This window comes from Pelodiscus sinensis, chromosome 2 (assembly GCF_052426305.1).
Source record: "Pelodiscus sinensis isolate ZL-2025 chromosome 2, ASM5242630v1, whole genome shotgun sequence".
Classification (NCBI taxonomy): Eukaryota; Metazoa; Chordata; order Testudines; family Trionychidae; genus Pelodiscus; species Pelodiscus sinensis.
Genome location: NC_143053.1, coordinates 842,341 through 859,827, shown reverse-complemented (window position 1 = coordinate 859,827; position 17,487 = coordinate 842,341). Strand labels below are relative to the sequence as shown.

The following is a 17,487-nucleotide window of genomic DNA, read 5'->3' as shown; positions in this document are numbered from 1 at the left end:
CGGGCGCTTGTGATGTCACACAGGGCGGGGGCGTCACAGGGTGGCTGTGACGTTGCAGAAGGCGGGGAGGGGCGTTACGCGGGCGCTTGTGATGTCGCACAAGGCGGGGGCGTTACACGGTGTCCGTGACGTTGCAGAAGGCGGGGAGGGGCGTTACGCGGGCGCTTGTGATGTCGCACAGGGCGGGGGCGTTACACGGTGTCCGTGACGTTGCAGAAGGCGGGGAGGGGCGTTACGCGGGCGCTTGTGATGTCGCACAGGGCGGGGGCGTTACACGGTACCCGTGACGTTGCAGAAGGCGGGGAGGGGCGTTACGCGGGCGCTTGTGATGTCGCACAAGGCGGGGGCGTTACACGGTGTCCGTGACGTTGCAGAAGGCGGGGAGGGGCGTTACGCGGGCGCTTGTGATGTCGCACAGGGCGGGGGCGTTACACGGTGCCCGTGACGTTGCAGAAGGCGGGGAGGGGCGTTACGCGGGCGCTTGTGATGTCGCACAGGGCGGGGGCGTTACACGGTGCCCGTGACGTTGCAGAAGGCGGGGAGGGGCGTTACACGGGCGCTTGTGATGTCGCACAGGGCGGGGGCGTTACACGGTGCCCGTGACGTTGCAGAAGGCGGGGAGGGGCGTTACGCGGGCGCTTGTGATGTCGCACAGGGCGGGGGCGTTACACGGTACCCGTGACGTTGCAGAAGGCGGGGAGGGGCGTTACGCGGGCGCTTGTGATGTCGCACAGGGCGGGGGCGTTACACGGTGCCCGTGACATTGCAGAAGGCGGGGAGGGGCGTTACGCGGGCGCTTGTGATGTCGCACAGGGCGGGGGCGTTACACGGTGCCCGTGACGTTGCAGAAGGTGGGGAGGGGCGTTACACGGGCGCTTGTGATGTCGCACAGGGCGGGGGCGTTACACGGTGCCCGTGACGTTGCAGAAGGCGGGGAGGGGCGTTACACGGGCGCTTGTGATGTCGCACAGGGCGGGGGCGTTACACGGTGCCCGGGACATTGCAGAAGGCGGGGAGGGGCGTTACACGGGCGCTTGTGATGTCACACAGGGCGGGGGCGTTACACGGTGCCCGTGACGTTGCAGAAGGCGGGGAGGGGCGTTACGCGGGCGCTTGTGATGTCGCACAGGGCGGGGGCGTTACACGGTGCCCGTGACGTTGCAGAAGGCGGGGAGGGGCGTTACGCGGGCGCTTGTGATGTCGCACAGGGCGGGGGCGTTACACGGTGTCCGTGACGTTGCAGAAGGCGGGGAGGGGCGTTACGCGGGCGCTTGTGATGTCGCACAGGGCGGGGGCGTTACACGGTGCCCGTGACGTTGCAGAAGGCGGGGAGGGGCGTTACACGGGCGCTTGCGCTGTCGCACAGGGCGGGGGCGTTACACGGTGCCCGGGACATTGCAGAAGGCGGGGAGGGGCGTTACACGGGCGCTTGTGATGTCGCACAGGGCGGGGGCGTTACACGGTGCCCGTGACGTTGCAGAAGGCGGGGAGGGGCGTTACGCGGGCGCTTGTGATGTCGCACAAGGCGGGGGCGTTACACGGTGTCCGTGACGTTGCAGAAGGCGGGGAGGGGCGTTACACGGGCGCTTGTGATGTCGCACAGGGCGGGGGCGTTACACGGTGCCCGTGACGTTGCAGAAGGCGGGGAGGGGCGTTACGCGGGCGCTTGTGATGTCGCACAGGGCGGGGGCGTTACACGGTGTCCGTGACGTTGCAGAAGGCGGGGAGGGGCGTTACGCGGGCACTTGTGATGTCGCACAAGGCGGGGGCGTTACACGGTGTCCGTGACGTTGCAGAAGGCGGGGAGGGGAGTTACACGGGCGCTTGTGATGTCACACAGGGCGGGGGCGTCACAGGGTGGCTGTGACGTTGCAGAAGGCGGGGAGGGGCGTTACACGGGCGCTTGTGATGTCGCATAGGGCGGGGGCGTTACATGGTGGCTGTGACGTTGCAGAAGGCGGGGAGGGGCGTTACGCGGGCGCTTGTGATGTCGCACAGGGCGGGGGCGTTACACGGTGCCCGTGACGTTGCAGAAGGCGGGGAGGGGCGTTACGCGGGCGCTTGTGATGTCGCACAGGGCGGGGGCGTTACACGGCGCCCGTGACGTTGCAGAAGGCGGGGAGGGGCGTTACACGGGCGCTTGTGATGTCGCACAGGGCGGGGGCGTTACACGGTGCCCGTGACGTAGCAGAAGGCGGGGAGGGGCGTTACACGGGCGCTTGTGATGTCGCACAGGGCGGGGGCGTTACACGGTGCCCGTGACGTTGCAGAAGGCGGGGAGGGGCGTTACGCGGGCGCTTGTGATGTCGCACAGGGCGGGGGCGTTACACGGTGCCCGTGACGTTGCAGAAGGCGGGGAGGGGCGTTACGCGGGCGCTTGTGATGTCGCACAGGGCGGGGGCGTTACACGGTGCCCGTGACGTTGCAGAAGGCGGGGAGGGGCGTTACGCGGGCGCTTGTGATGTCGCACAGGGCGGGGGCGTTACACGGCGCCCGTGACGTTGCAGAAGGCGGGGAGGGGCGTTACGTGGGCGCTTGTGATGTCGCACAGGGCGGGGGCGTTACACGGTGCCCGTGACGTTGCAGAAGGCGGGGAGGGGCGTTACGCGGGCGCTTGTGATGTCGCACAGGGCGGGGGCGTTACACGGTGCCCGTGACGTTGCAGAAGGCGGGGAGGGGCGTTACACGGGCGCTTGTGATGTCGCACAGGGCGGGGGCGTTACACGGTGCCCGTGACGTTGCAGAAGGCGGGGAGGGGCGTTACGCGGGCGCTTGTGATGTCGCACAGGGCGGGGGCGTTACACGGTGCCCGTGACGTTGCAGAAGGCGGGGAGGGGCGTTACGCGGGCGCTTGTGATGTCGCACAGGGCGGGGGCGTTACACGGTGCCCGTGACGTTGCAGAAGGCGGGGAGGGGCGTTACGCGGGCGCTTGTGATGTCGCACAGGGCGGGGGCGTTACACGGCGCCCGTGACGTTGCAGAAGGCGGGGAGGGGCGTTACGTGGGCGCTTGTGATGTCGCACAGGGCGGGGGCGTTACACGGTGCCCGTGACGTTGCAGAAGGCGGGGAGGGGCGTTACGCGGGCGCTTGTGATGTCGCACAGGGCGGGGGCGTTACACGGTGCCCGTGACGTTGCAGAAGGCGGGCTGGACGGTCGCTGCAGCCCGTCGAAGCGACCCCCCCGCAGTGGGGGCGGGGCGGGGCCGGGCGGTGACAGGTCCCGCACGGGCCGCTCCTGCCCCGCGGCTCGGGCCGGGGACGCTGCGGGCCGGGCCGGGCATGGCGGGTGCGGAGGCCGCGCTGCCGGCGGAGCCGGAGGAGGAGAGCGAGGAGGAGAGCGAGGTGCTGGAGGAGAGTCCCTGCGGGCGCTGGCAGAAGCGCCGCGAGCAGGTGGGGCGCGGTCCTGGGGGGGGGGGGCTGGGGGGGGCGGGGCGGGGGGGGGGGGGGGGGGGGGCGGGGGGGGGGTGGGAGTCCGGGGGGGGGGGGGCTGGGGGGGGGCCGGGGGGGGGTCCTGGGGGGGGGGGGGGGTTGGGGGGCCGGGGGCCGGGGGTGGGGGCCCGGGGGGCTGGGGGGGGGGGGCTGCGGGGGCCGGGGGTCCTGGGAGTCCGGGGGGGCTGGGGGTTCTGGGGGGGCTGCGGGGGCCGGGGGTCCTGGGGGGGCTGCGGGACCTGGGGGTCCTGGGGGGCTGGGGGTCCTGGGTGGGGGCTGCGGGAGCTGGGGGTCCGGGGGGGCTGGGGGTGCTGGGGGGGCTGCAGGAGCTGGGGATCCGGGGGGGCTGGGGGTCCTGGGGGGGCTGCGGGAGCTGGGGGTCCGGGGGGGCTGGGGGTCCTGGGGGGAGCTGCGGGAGCCGGGGGTTCTGGGGGGGGCTGGGGGTGCTGGGGGGGCTGCGGGAGCTGGGGATCTGGGGGAGGCTGGGGGTCCTGGGGGGAGCTGCGGGAGCTGGGGATCTGGGGGAGGCTGGGGGTCCTGGGGGGAGCTGCGGGAGCTGGGGATCGGGGGGGGCTGGGGGTTCTGGGGGGGTCTGCGGGAGCTGGTGTCCGGGGGGCTGGGGGTGCTGGGGGGGCTGCGGGAGCTGGGGATCCGGGGGGGCTGGGGATCCGGGGGGGGCTGGGGGTTCTGGGGGGGTCTGCGGGGCCGAGTCGGGCGCGGGGCAGGAGCTGCCGCGGGTCAGACGGACTCTTGCCCGCCTGGACTCCCTTCTCTGTCCTCGCCCCCCCCCCCCGGACTCCGGGCGAGCGGCTGCGGAACCAGGGCGCTCCCCGCCCCCGGAGGGACCCCTGGGGCTGGCGGCGGGCTGAGCCCTCCCCTGCCCCCTCTGCCCGCTGTGCCTGCCCGGGGGCCTAAATAAGAGCATCAGACAAAAGCGGCCAGGCGGGTCAGAGCAAAGGTCCCTCCAGCCCAGGGTCCTGTCGGCCCAAAGCAGCCAAGGCCCGTGCCCCAGAGGGAGGGAACGGACCAGGGAATCAGCCAGTGATCCCGCCCCCATTCCCAGCCCCTGACAAACAGAGGCCAGGGACACCCTCCTCACCCAGCCTGGCTAACAGCTATTGCTGGACCCAACCTCCATGCACCTATCTAGCTCTTTTTTGAACCCTGTTAAAGTCCTGGTCTTCACAACATCCCCTGGCAAGGAGTTCCACAGGTTAACTGTGTGTTGTGTGAAGAAATACTGTCTTTTCTCTGTTTTAAACCTGCTTCCTGTTAACATCATTTGCTGACCCCTTAGTTCTTGTGTCATGGGAACAAGTAAATAACTTTTCCTTATTCACTTTCTCCACACTTGTCATGATTTTAAAGACCTCGATCATAGCCCCTCTTTCTTCTAAGCTGAAAAGTCCCAGTCTTTTTAATCTCTCCTCCTGTGGCAACTGTTCCAATCCCCTCGTTGGTTTTGTTGCCCTTTTCTGAACTTTGTCCAATGCCAAGGTAACTTTGCTGAGTCGAGATGACCACATCTGCATGCAGTGTTGGTTTTGTCTTGCTTTGCTTTGGTCACATTCATTCATCTTGGCCAAGGGTGCGCTGTGCCCAGCGGGGCAGGGGAGTGCAGCGGGGTGCGCCGTGCCTGGTGGGGCAGGGGAGTGCAGCGGGGTGCGCCGTGCCCGGCGGGGCAGGGGAGTGCAGCGGGGTGCGCCGTGCCCGGCGGGGCAGGGGAGTGCAGCGGGGTGCGCCATGCCTGGTGGGGCAGGGGAGTGCAGCGGGGTGCGCTGTGCCCAGCGGGGCAGGGGAGTGCAGCGGGGTGCGCCGTGCCTGGTGGGGCAGGAGAGTGCAGCGGGGTGCGCCGTGCCTGGTGGGGCAGGGGAGTGCAGCGGGGTGCACTGTGCCTGGTGGGGCAGGGGAGTGCAGCGGGGTGCGCTGTGCCCAGCGGGGCAGGGGAGTGCAGCGGGGTGCGCTGTGCCCAGCGGGGCAGGGGAGTGCAGCGGGGTGCACTGTGCCTTGTGGGGCAGGGGAGTGCAGCGGGGTGCGCCGTGCCTGGTGGGGCAGGGGAGTGCAGCGGGGTGCGCAGTGCCTGGTGGGGCAGGGGAGTGCAGCGGGGTGCACCATGCCTGGTGGGGCAGGAGAGTGCAGCGGGGTGCGCTGTGCCCGGCGGGGCAGGGGAGTGCAGCGGGGTGCGCTGAGCCCAGCGGGGCAGGGGAGTGCAGCGGGGTGCGCTGTGCCTGGTGGGGCAGGGGAGTGCAGCGGGGTGCGCTGTGCCCAGCGGGGCAGGGGAGTGCAGCGGGGTGCGCTGTGCCCAGCGGGGCAGGGGAGTGCAGCGGGGTGCGCTGTGCCTTGTGGGGCAGGGGAGTGCAGCGGGGTGCGCTGTGCCCGGTGGGGCAGGCGAGTGCAGCGGGGTGCGCTGTGCCCGGTGGGGCAGGCGAGTGCAGCAGGGTGCGCCGTGCCTTGTGGGGCAGGCGAGTGCAGCGGGGTGCGCCGTGCCTTGTGGGACGGGGGAGTGCAGCGGGGTGCGCCGTGCCTTGTGGGACGGGGGAGTGCAGCGGGGTGCGCCGTGCCTTGTGGGGCGGGGGAGTGCGGCGGGGTGCGCCGTGCCTTGTGGGGCGGGGGAGTGCGGCGGGGCGCGCCGTGCCCGGCGGGGCGGGGGGGGTGCGGCGGGGCGCGCCGTGCCCGGCGGGGCGGGCGAGTGCGGCGGGGCGCGCCGTGCCCGGCGGGGCGGGCGAGTGCGGCGGGGCGCGCCGTGCCCGGCGGGGCGGGCGAGTGTGGCGGGGCGGGCGAGTGCAGCGGGGTGCGCTGTTCCTGGTGGGGCGGGCGAGTGCAGCGGGGTGCGCCGTGCCCGGCGGGGCGGGCGAGTGCAGCGGGGTGCGCCGTTCCTGGCGGGGCGGGCGAGTGCAGCGGGGTGCGCCGTTCCTGGCGGGGCGGGCGAGTGCAGCGGGGCGCGCCGTGCCCGGCGGGGCGGGCGAGTGCAGCGGGGTGCGCTGTTCCTGGTGGGGCGGGCGAGTGCAGCGGGGTGCGCCGTGCCCGGCGGGGCGGGCGAGTGCAGCGGGGTGTGCTGTTCCTGGCGGGGCGGGCGAGTGCAGCGGGGCGCGCCGTGCCCGGCGGGGCGGGCGAGTGCAGCGGGGCGCGCCGTGCCCGGCGGGGCGGGCGAGTGCAGCGGGGCGCGCCGTGCCCGGCGGGGCGGGCGAGTGCAGCGGGGCGCGCCGTGCCTGGTGGGGCAGGGGAGTGCAGCAGAAGAAGCCATGTGGTGAGTGGGAGGGCTGACTGTAAAAACGGGAGAGGCGTGGGGAGAGCCAGGGGCAGAGCTGCCATGCTAGGTCAGACCCTGGTCCGCCTTGTCAGCTTGTCTGTCTCTGACAGTGGCCGGTTCCCAGGGCTTCTGGGGAATGAGCAGGGCAGAGCCCTTCCGCTAAGGCCCACCCGGTCTCCAGGCCCAGCGTCTGGCAGTCGGAGGGCCGGCTGCCCCAGCATGGGGCTGTCTGAGTGCTTGGCTAATGGCCGTGGATGGATCTGTTCCCCACTGAATTATCCAGTTCTACCTCTGGCCATCACAGCACCCCTAGCAACAAGAGGCACTTGCTCAGCTGTGCGGGAAGGGGGAAGGGTAGATCCTTCCTTCTGTTGATATTAAACCTGCTGCCTGCTGATTTCACTGCCTGGCGTCTGTGTTTGTGCAAAGGTAAATAACTGGCTAGAAAACGTGGAGCCACATCTGCGCCATGTGCTGCAGCACGGGTCCGCGGGTCCCTGGACACGCAGTGGCTGCTCGTGGCTTTGCAGGGTTCTCGGAACAGCTCTGCTCCCACGGTGTTCACCATTTGCAGCCACTTCTAAGGTGAACCCGCCACCTGCAGCAGCTGGGCCATGCCCTGGACCATCTTTGTGGCCCCCATGGAACCTTTTCCTGCCCTGCCAGGGGTGAGGCATGGGGGTCACGTGCCCCAAATGCTGTAGGCGGGAGGGGCTGGCCTGCAGGGGTGGGGGCTAGTGGAGGAGACCTGGCGCCTGCAGGAGGGGGCCAGCTCCCGACCATGGGGCTCTGGGGAAGAGGGCTGAACCGTCGCAGAGCGATGCAGCTCAGGGACCAAAGCGAACTTTATACCTTGCTCTGCTATCCCTGCCAGTGAGGGCAGGGGGGTCAGTGGACCCCTCCTGCTGGTCCCCCAACTGCCTTGATTGGGGGGAAAAGGTAGGGAGAGGGCAGAGCAAGGCCAGGTGAAGGCAGAGCAAGGATGGGGAGGAGGCAGAGCAGGGCTGTCCCAGCCCTTCCCTGGTGTGGGGTGGAGGGTCATGTGGCCAGAGGTCCCCTCCCTGCCGGGTTCCTCCTGACCAGGTGCCTCTGAGCTCCACTGTATCCCTTTTGAGGGGAGCACTCCGAATCGGACCCCGGATCCCAGGTGTGGACACAGCATAGATTTCGACCGTGGCCTCCCCTGTCAGTATCCTAGTTGTCCTGGCGGCTGCTGCCCACTCAGCAGCAGTTTTCAGAGCACTTGCCGCTGTGACTCCAAGAACTTTCTTCAGCAGGAACAGCTAATTTAGAGCCTGTGGTTGGGATGGTGTTTGCCAACCTACCTGCCTTTGCGTTAGTCAGGACTGAATTCCATCTGCCACTCTGTCCCCCGGCGCCGCAAGAGCCCTTGGAACGCCTCAGTCTGCTCTGGCCTTCATTATCTCTGTACCCGTGGGAGCTTGCCCCTCAAGTTCGCCCAGCCCTGCTCCCGCTGTAGACTCCTGGGGCACCCGGCTGTTCTGTCCTCTCCACGGTGGAAACCGACCTTTTGTTCCTGCCCTTTGTTTCCTCTCTTGGACCTGGCTCCCCATGCAGGAGAGGGCCTTTCCTCCTTCCCCAGGGCTGCCTCCGGTGCAGGCTGGGCGGGGTCCTCACGCAGGCCTCTAGCTCTGGGACACCTGGCCGGTGCAGTCCCCCAGGCTTTTACTTTCAGTTCCCACCCCCTTCTACGGACAAAGTTTACAGTCAAGTCGGCCGGCTCCTCCGCTCCTGGCTTCCTTCCTCTGCCTTATGTAGCCCTCGCCCCGGGAGGCCCACAGCTGCTTCCAACAGCTCTTCAGGCCGGGGCTTGCTCGGCTGTCCCCTTAGCCAGGCCACAATGGCAGAGCGCTGGCTTAGCCAGCCGTCTGTCACAGGGACCTTGCCCGAGGCTCTCGGGGACTCCAGGCAGACTCTAGCCACGGACTCACCCTGAGTCCCATGCTTATTGACTCCTTCCGAGAGCTCTAGTAAATTGTGAGACATGACTTCTGGGGTCCCCTGGCTTCCAGATCCCCTCCCCAGGGCCCGCGGCTGGCCCTGCGATCCCTCCTTGCCTTGGGACCTGACTTCAGAGTCCAGCTCCCATAGGGGAGCGGGAGCGTTCGCCTTGCGCTCGGTGCGAGTGGGCATGCGGCAGGGCCTTGCTGGGGCTACCAGTCTCCACCGGGGCACCCTCCAGATGCAGGCAGGTTATCAGCCTTTGGTGCGGCGGAGGCGGGGCACAGTCGGATGCATTGGTCAGCACACACCAGAGCCTGCTTGGGGCGGGCGGAACAAGCCTGGGCGGGTGGGCCTGTGCCCCAGCAGGCAGAGTGAGCCAGGCCAGGTGGGGTGAGCCTGCTGCCGGCAGCTGCCTGGTAGTGACGCAGACTCTGCCCAGAGCCGAAACATCCAGTTTGGTACTAAGGGGAGGGTCGAATGAACCCAGGTTGGTTCCTAGTTTCCCAGGCGTGGCCCTAGGCCGTGTGCCCAGGCAGCTGCTCTCTTCTGCCTGGGGCACCCTGGGAACCTGCCCTCCCGACCCGAGCACTGTGGCAAGGGGTCCGACCCTCCCCCGGGCACCGCTGGGGCCCACGGAACCTGGGGGAGTAAAACTCTTCTTTCCCTCAATTGCTAATGTCGCGTTCCAGCACAAAGGCAAACCAGGAAAGCGCCCGCCCTGGCTCTCCAAGGGGGGCGAGGGTCCGTCTGGTCCAGCTCCCCAGTCCTGGTGTTAGGGCAGGAGCGTTCCCTGCAGCGCGTCCTTCAGCCTCTGGCACCTGCAGCCTCCTACTTCTGCGTGTCAGCTTCGCTCCCCCCCCCGAGGCCGGCAGCCTGCGCCTTGCTTCCCCCCCCCCCCGAGGCCGGCAGCCTGCGCCTTGCTTCCCCCCCCCCGAGGCCAGCAGCCTGCGCCTTGCTTCCCCCCCCCCCGAGGCCGGCAGCCTGGGCCTTGCTTCCCCCCCCCGAGGCCAGCAGCCTGCGCCTTGCTTCCCCCCCCCCCGAGGCCGGCAGCCTGGGCCTTGCTTCCCCCCCCCCCCGAGGCCAGCAGCCTGGGCCTTGCTTCCCCCCCCGAGGCCAGCAGCCTGCGCCTTGCTTCCCCCCCCCCCACGAGGCCAGCAGCCTGGGCCTTGCTTCCCCCCCCCCCCGAGGCCAGCAGCCTGGGCCTTGCTTCCCCCGCCCCCCCCCGAGGCCAGCAGCCTGCGCCTTGCTTCCCCCCCCCCCGAGGCCAGCAGCCTGCGCCTTGCTTCCCCCCCCCCCCGAGGCCAGCAGCCTGCGCCTTGCTTCCCCCCCCCCGAGGCCAGCAGCCTGCGCCTTGCTTCCCCCCCCCCGAGGCCAGCAGCCTGCGCCTTGCTTCCCCCCCCCCCCCGAGGCCAGCAGCCTGCGCCTTGCTTCCCCCCCCCCCCCCGAGGCCAGCAGCCTGCGCCTTGCTTCCCCCCCCCCGAGGCCAGCAGCCTGCGCCTTGCTTCCCCCCCCCCCGAGGCCAGCAGCCTGCGCCTTGCTTCCCCCCCCCCCCGAGGCCAGCAGCCTGCGCCTTGCTTCCCCCCCCCCCCCCCCCGAGGCCAGCAGCCTGCGCCTTGCTTCCCCCCCCCCGAGGCCAGCAGCCAGTGCCTTGCTTCCCCCGCCCCCGAGGCCAGCAGCCTGCGCCTTGCTTCCCCCGCCCCGAGGCCGGCAGCCTGCGCCTTGCTTCCCCCCCCCCCCCCCGAGGCCAGCAGCCTGCGCCTTGCTTCCCCCCCCCCCCGAGGCCGGCAGTCTGCGCCTTGCTTCCCCCCCCCCCCGAGGCCGGCAGTCTGCGCCTTGCTTCCCCCCCCCCCCCGAGGCCGGCAGCCTGCGCCTTGCTTCCCCCCCCCCCCGAGGCCGGCAGCCTGCGCCTTGCTTCCCCCCCCCCCCGAGGCCGGCAGCCTGCGCCTTGCTTCCCCCCCCCCCCCCGAGGCCGGCAGCCTGCGCCTTGCTTTCCCCCCCCCCCGAGGCCGGCAGCCTGCGCCTTGCTTCCCCCCCCCCCGAGGCCGGCAGCCTGCGCCTTGCTTCCCCCCCCCCCCCGAGGCCGGCAGCCTGCGCCTTGCTTCCCCCCCCCCCCGAGGCCGGCAGCCTGCGCCTTGCTTCCCCCCCCCCCCGAGGCCGGCAGCCTGCGCCTTGCTTCCCCCCCCCCCGAGGCCGGCAGCCTGCGCCTTGCTTCCCCCCCCCCGAGGCCGGCAGCCTGCGCCTTGCTTCCCCCCCCCCCCGAGGCCGGCAGCCTGCGCCTTGCTTCCCCCCCCCCCGAGGCCGGCAGCCTGCGCCTTGCTTTCCCCCCCCCCGAGGCCGGCAGCCTGCGCCTTGCTTCCCCCCCCCCCGAGGCTGGCAGCCTGCGCATTGCTTCCCCCCCCCCCCCGAGGCCGGCAGCCTGCGCCTTGCTTTCTCCCCCCCCCCCGAGGCCGGCAGCCTGCGCCTTGCTTCTCCCCCCCCCCCCGAGGCCGGCAGCCTGCGCCTTGCTTCCCCCCCCCCGAGGCCGGCAGCCTGCGCCTTGCTTTCTCCCCCCCCCCGAGGCCGGCAGCCTGCGCCTTGCTTTCTCCCCCCCCCCCCCGAGGCCGGCAGCCTGCGCCTTGCTTCTCCCCTCCCCCCCCCCCGAGGCCGGCAGCCTGCGCCTTGCTTTCTCCCCCCCCCCCCCGAGGCCGGCAGCCTGCGCCTTGCTTTCCCCCCCCCCCCCCCCCCGAGGCCGGCAGCCTGCGCCTTGCTTTCCCCCCCCCCCCCCCGAGGCCGGCAGCCTGCGCCTTGCTCTCCCCCCCCCCCGAGGCCGGCAGCCTGCGCCTTGCTTTCTCCCCCCCCCCCCCGAGGCCGGCAGCCTGCGCCTTGCTTTCTCCCCCCCCCCCCCGAGGCCGGCAGCCTGCGCCTTGCTTTCTCCCCCGCCCCCCCCCCCGAGGCCGGCAGCCTGCGCCTTGCTTCTCCCCCCCCCCCGAGGCCGGCAGCCTGCGCCTTGCTTTCTCCCCCCCCCCCGAGGCCGGCAGCCTGCGCCTTGCTTTCTCCCCCCCCCCCCCCGAGGCCGGCAGCCTGCGCCTTGCTTTCTCCCCCCCCCCCCCGAGGCCGGCAGCCTGCGCCTTGCTTTCTCCCCCCCCCCCCCCGAGGCCGGCAGCCTGCGCCTTGCTTTCTCCCCCCCCCCCCCCCCGAGGCCGGCAGCCTGCGCCTTGCTTTCTCCCCCCCCCCCCGAGGCCGGCAGCCTGCGCCTTGCTTTCTCCCCCCCCCCCCCGAGGCCGGCAGCCTGCGCCTTGCTTCCCCCCCCCCCTTCCCTGAGGCCAGCAGCCTGCGCCTTGCTCCCCACCGCCCTGAGGCTGGCAGTCTGCGCTTCAGCCCCTCTGGTACCAAAGACGTTGAGCTCTTAACCCCTTGGGCCAATCTTTATTGCTGCCCGTCCCAGAGCTGCTCCAGGAGCTCCTGGTACCCAGGCCTGCACCCTGTATCCCTGGTGCTGTGCACAGTGTGAGCGTCCGCTCCGGCTGCCCTCCGCCCCATGGCGTCAGCCCCCGACTCTGAGCCGGGTAGTAGCAGGGAGTGGGGAGATGGTGTCCTGGGGAAGAAGCAGCCTTGGACCCTTGGGTGTTGCTGGGATGGTTGGAGCCTGGCTGACAAGCCCCAGGAAAGTCCAGGTGTGAGGGAGAGGTTCATAGGGGCCTCATGCCATGCCCAGGGCCCTACCAACGCATCAGGGCCCATGAAATCTGGCCTGCCCCGTGAAATCTACAGCAGTAGACGTACACAAAAGATCAGAACAGAGCTGGTCCCAACACAGACCCCTGCAGAACCCCACTTGTTCTACCCTCCCAGCAGGATTGTGAACGGTTAATAACGACTCTGAGAACGGTTCTCCAGCCAGTTCTGCACCCGCCCCATCTAAGTTGTTTGCCTAGTCTGTTGATAGGAAGGTCATGCAAGACCATACCAAATTCATTCCTAAAGTCTAGGTATCCCACATCCACCGCTTCCCCCTTAGCCACAAGACTGTTATCCTAGCAAAGAAAGCTATCAGATTGGTTTGACGTGATTTGTTCTTTCCAAATCCAGGCTGGCCGTTCCCTCTCACCTTATTTTCTTCCAGATATTTGCAGAAGAATCTTTAATTACTTGCTCCATTACCTTCCATGGCACAGAAGTTAAACTGACCGGTCTGTGGTTTCCTGGGTTGTTCTAATTCCCTTTTTATAGATGGGCACTAGATTTATTCTTTTCTGGTCTTCTGGAATCTCTCCCGACTTCCGTGGCTTTTCAGAGGCGGTAGCTAAAGGCTCAGGTTCCTCCTCTATCAGCTCCTTGCGTATTCTAGGGTGGACTTGAAGACAGGACACTGGTCTAGACGGACCTTTGGTCTAGTCAGTACTTGGTCCTGCCATGGGGCAGGGGCTGGACTCGCTGACTCTCGAGGTCCCTGCCTGTCCTAGTGTTGTATGATCGGTCTGACCCAGCCGGCCGTTCTGATGAGTACTCCCACCCCACCCCAAGGGGAAGGCGGAGGCGAACAGTCGGCCAGTCCCTGAGCCTAATCCACAGAGGCAGAGCCCCAGGTGTCTAACTGCAGCTCCCTGTTTCCAGGGCTCTGGCGTTATGGGTTAGGGAGGTAAAATCCGGTTTAACTGATTAAAGGGGCGGCGCTCCCCTCTGCCCCTCACCACTGGGCTTGAGTGCCCCTTCTCCCTGCAGGCAGGGGCTTCTGCAGCCAGCCCCTGTCCATGCTGGGGAGCTGCTCCAGCCCGCACGGGTTAACTGGTCCAACGTGCACTCCCTGTTCTGGGTAGGCTGCCGAAGGGTGAACCCCGTCCTGGCCTTGGCTCTAGTGCTACTGTTGCTGCAGCCTCCCGGGGATTCCCTGCTTCTCCCAGTTTGGTGCTGCCTGTGCGTGAATGTCCTCCACAGGCAGTGTAGCCCTGGAGGCTCGTGGAGATGTTAAATCACAGCCGAGCTAACTCTGGCCCCTGCTGCTCCCGGTCAGACGCATCCCCCGTTGGATAGCACGCTGGTTTCCTGGGGCCTTGCAGTGTGCGCGCCAGCACTGAGCCCAAGCCAGCTTGAATTACCGCTGAGCATGTTTTCAGGAGATGCAGGATCAAATGCATCAGTGAAATCCAAATATTGAGACACGTGTGTGTTCTGCGCCCGCTGCCTGTGGAATGGGGCTAGTGGTGCTTGTTTGTGCTTTCTCAAAGGCCATGACAGATTGGCTGTGCTCTAGGGAGTGGAGAGAGCCTTCCTGTCTGGTAGTTCCCACCCCCACTCTCACCCGGCCCTGAGCTGGCCTCTGGAACTCCCCGCTGCACGCTATAATTGTGACTGAGAGCTTGGCCAGATTCAGAAAAGGATTATTCCAGTATTGCCGGCTTCAGCGTTTCTTGCATCTTCCTTTGAAGCAGCTGGAAGGGTTGGCTGCTGGGGTGGGCGGGGACTGGCACTTGGCTCCGCATAGGTGCTGGTGTGGCAGGTCCTGCAGACTAGCGGTTTTGGGAGATGTGCGGCGTTGATGGCTCTGTCGCATGCCTCCGCTGTGAGGCTGCTGAGGTGTCGCCTGGCTCCGGGTGGGCAGCCCCTTAATCCCACTGCTTCATGTCCAAGCACCAGGCTGCTCGGGCAGGCATCCGGCAGGATTCATTCCACACACACGCCCTCCCGGCTTAGGAATTAACGTTCTCCCTTGGGCTTTAGGGAGATTTGTGTGTGAAGGTCCCTTCCCCTCCATGCCACACAGGGACATGCTGGCCCCAGAGTCCCTCTCCTGCAGGCTCTTTGTAGGGTTGGTAGCGGCTGCAGCCAGGGCCTGGGGTTCATAGAATCATAGACTCCTAGAACACTAGGACGGGAAGGGACCTCGAGGGGTCATCGAGTCCAGCCCCCGCCCTCATGGCAGGACCCGGCACTGCCTAGACCATCCCTGGTGGGCGTTTATCCAACCTGCTCTTCAGTATCTCCAGAGACGGGGATTCCACAACCTCCCTGGGCAATTTATCCCAGTGTTTAACCCCCCTGACAGGCAGGAACTTTTTCCTAATGTCCAACCTGAACCTCCCTGGCTGCAGTTCAAGCCCCTTGCTTCTTGTCCTGTGCTCAGAGGCCAAGATGAACAAGTTTTCTCCCTCGTCCTTACGACCCCCTTTTGGATACTGGCAACGGCTCTGTATCGCAGAGCCAGCGGTAGATGATGAGCCCCCCGCGGAGGGGCCGGGGGCAGGACGGCGGCGCGGCCAGAGCGGGAGGAGACCGTGTCCCTGGGCTGAGGCAGGAGCTGGGGCTTATCGCAGGGACCAGGCTGCTGCTGGGCTCATGTGACCCTGCAGGGAGCTGCCTCTTATCATGTCCGGGCCTGGGTGGAGTCGCTGGGCAGCTTTATTGCAGCCACCCTGCCTGCCGGGGGCTTCCCAGCCCGGCTCAGCACCTGCCCTGGGACACCTGCCTCTCCGGCCCTGCGCACCTGGGACATGTGGGCTCAGAGACCAGCTCCCCCAGCCCCCGTTCTGTCCTCCCCCTCGGTCCCACTTCCTCACACCCCCCACGCTGCTCAGGGCATGTGAGGGGCTGGGCCGAGGGCAGAGCCGGCCCCACAGCGACAGGACGGGCTGGGCCGAGGGCAGAGCCGGCCCCACAGCGACAGGCCCGGGAATGAGGGAGGGGGGCTGGGCCGAGGGCAGAGCCGGCCCCACAGCGACAGGGCCCGGGAATGAGGGAGGGGGGCTGGGCCGAGGGCAGAGCCGGCCCCACAGCGACAGGCCCGGGAATGAGGGAGGGGGGCTGGGCCGAGGGCAGAGCCGGCCCCACAGCGACAGGCCCGGGAATGAGGGAGGGGGGCTGGGCCGAGGGCAGAGCCGGCCCCACAGCGACTGGCCCGGGAATGAGGGAGGGGGGCTGGGCCGAGGGCAGAGCCGGCCCCACAGCGACAGGCTCGGGAATGAGGGAGGGGGGCTGGGCCGAGGGCAGAGCCGGCCCCACAGCGACAGGCCCGGGAATGAGGGAGGGGGGCTGGGCCGAGGGCAGAGCCGGCCCCACAGCGACAGGCCCGGGAATGAGGGAGGGGGGCTGGGCCGAGGGCAGAGCCGGCCCCACAGCGACAGGCCCGGGAATGAGGGAGGGGGGCTGGGCCGAGGGCAGAGCCGGCCCCACAGCGACAGGCCCGGGAATGAGGGAGGGGGGCTGGGCCGAGGGCAGAGCCGGCCCCACAGCGACAGGCCCGGGAATGAGGGAGGGTGGCTGGGCCTAGGGCAGAGCCGGCCCCACAGCGACTGGCCCGGGAATGAGGGAGGGGGGCTGGGCCGAGGGCAGAGCCGGCCCCACAGTGACAGGCCCGGGAATGAGGGAGGGGGGCTGGGCCGAGGGCAGAGCCGGCCCCACAGCGACAGGCCCGGGAATGAGGGAGGGGGGCTGGGCCGAGGGCAGAGCCGGCCCCACAGCGACAGGCCCGGGAATGAGGGAGGGGGGCTGGGCCGAGGGCAGAGCCGGCCCCACAGCGACAGGCCCGGGAATGAGGGAGGGGGGCTGGGCCGAGGGCAGAGCTGGCCCCACAGCGACAGGCCTGGGAATGAGGGAGGGGGGCTGGGCCGAGGGCAGAGCCAGCCCCACAGCGACAGGCCCGGGAATGAGGGAGGGGGGCTGGGCCGAGGGCAGAGCCGGCCCCACAGCGACAGGCCTGGGAATGAGGGAGGGGGGCTGGGCCGAGGGCAGAGCCAGCCCCACAGCGACAGGCCCGGGAATGAGGGAGGGGGGCTGGGCCGAGGGCAGAGCCGGCCCCACAGCGACGGGACGGGCTGCACCGAGGGCAGAGCCGGCCCCACAGCCTGTGAGCCGAGGCTGGCGGGGCAGGGCGACTGGCAGCCTTCCTGGGTCTCTGTGCTGGTCTGCGCATGCAGCACGCGGAGCTTGAGAGCTCAGGGGGAACAAAAGCACTTTGTCTGCCTGGAGCAGGAGCTGGTCCATGGGCCGCCTGCCCAGCTCCGTCCTCCCTTGCTAGTGGATCTGTGGGACTGCTGGGTCATTCTTCCTTGGCACCCGCATCTCCCTCCGCAGAGGACAGGCTGGCCAGAGGCTAGTCCTGGGCCACAGAGGCCCTGGCCACGGGGACTCTGCATCTCGCCCAAAGGAGGCAGAACAGTTCTGGTTTTCAGCAGGTAAAAGGAGCTGGGCTGGCTGGGGGCAGAAGCTGCTTGTCCTGCATAAGAACATAAGAACGGCCGTAATGGGTCAGACCAAAGGTCCATCTAGCCCAGTAGCCTGTCTGCCAACAGTGGCCAGCACCAGGTGCCCCGGAGAGGGTGGACCGAAGACAATGATCAAGCGATTTGTCTCCTGCCATCCCTCTCCAGCCTCTGACAAACAGAGGCCAAGGACACCATTTAATCCCCTGCCTACTAGCCTTTTATGGACCTAACCTCCATGAAATTATCCAGCTTCTCTTTAAACTCTGTTATAGTCCTAGCCTTCACAGCCTCCTCTGGCAAGGAGTTCCACAGGTTGACTACGCGTTGCGTGAAGAACTTTCTTTTATTAGTTTTAAACCTACTCCCCATTAATTTCATTTGGTGTCCTCTAGTTCTTCTATTATGGGAACTAATAAATAACTTTTCTTTATTCACCCTCTCCACACCACTCATGATTTTATAGACCTCTATCATATCCCCCCTCAGTCTCCTCTTTTCTAAACTGAAAAGTCTCAGTCACTTTAGCCTCTCTTCATATGGGACCCGTTCCAAACCCCTCATCATTCTAGTTGCCCTTTTCTGAACCCTTTCCAAGGCCAAAATATTTTTTTTGAGGTGAGGAGACCACATCTGTACACAGTATTCAAGATATGGACGTACCATAG

General features: G+C 68.0%; 1 protein-coding gene across 1 annotated transcript in view; it reads left to right on the top strand.

Moving 5' to 3' along the window:
• Positions 1–3,145: 3,145 nt before the first annotated feature.
• The window catches only part of NRBP2 (nuclear receptor binding protein 2), an 81,684-nt gene continuing 67,342 nt past the window's right edge, over positions 3,146–17,487 (top strand). Inside the window, exon 1 of the mRNA XM_089776079.1 lies at positions 3,146–3,391. Within this exon, the coding sequence (XP_089632205.1) occupies positions 3,281–3,391 (111 nt within the window). The 5' untranslated portion in view covers positions 3,146–3,280. The remainder of the gene's footprint in view (positions 3,392–17,487) is intronic.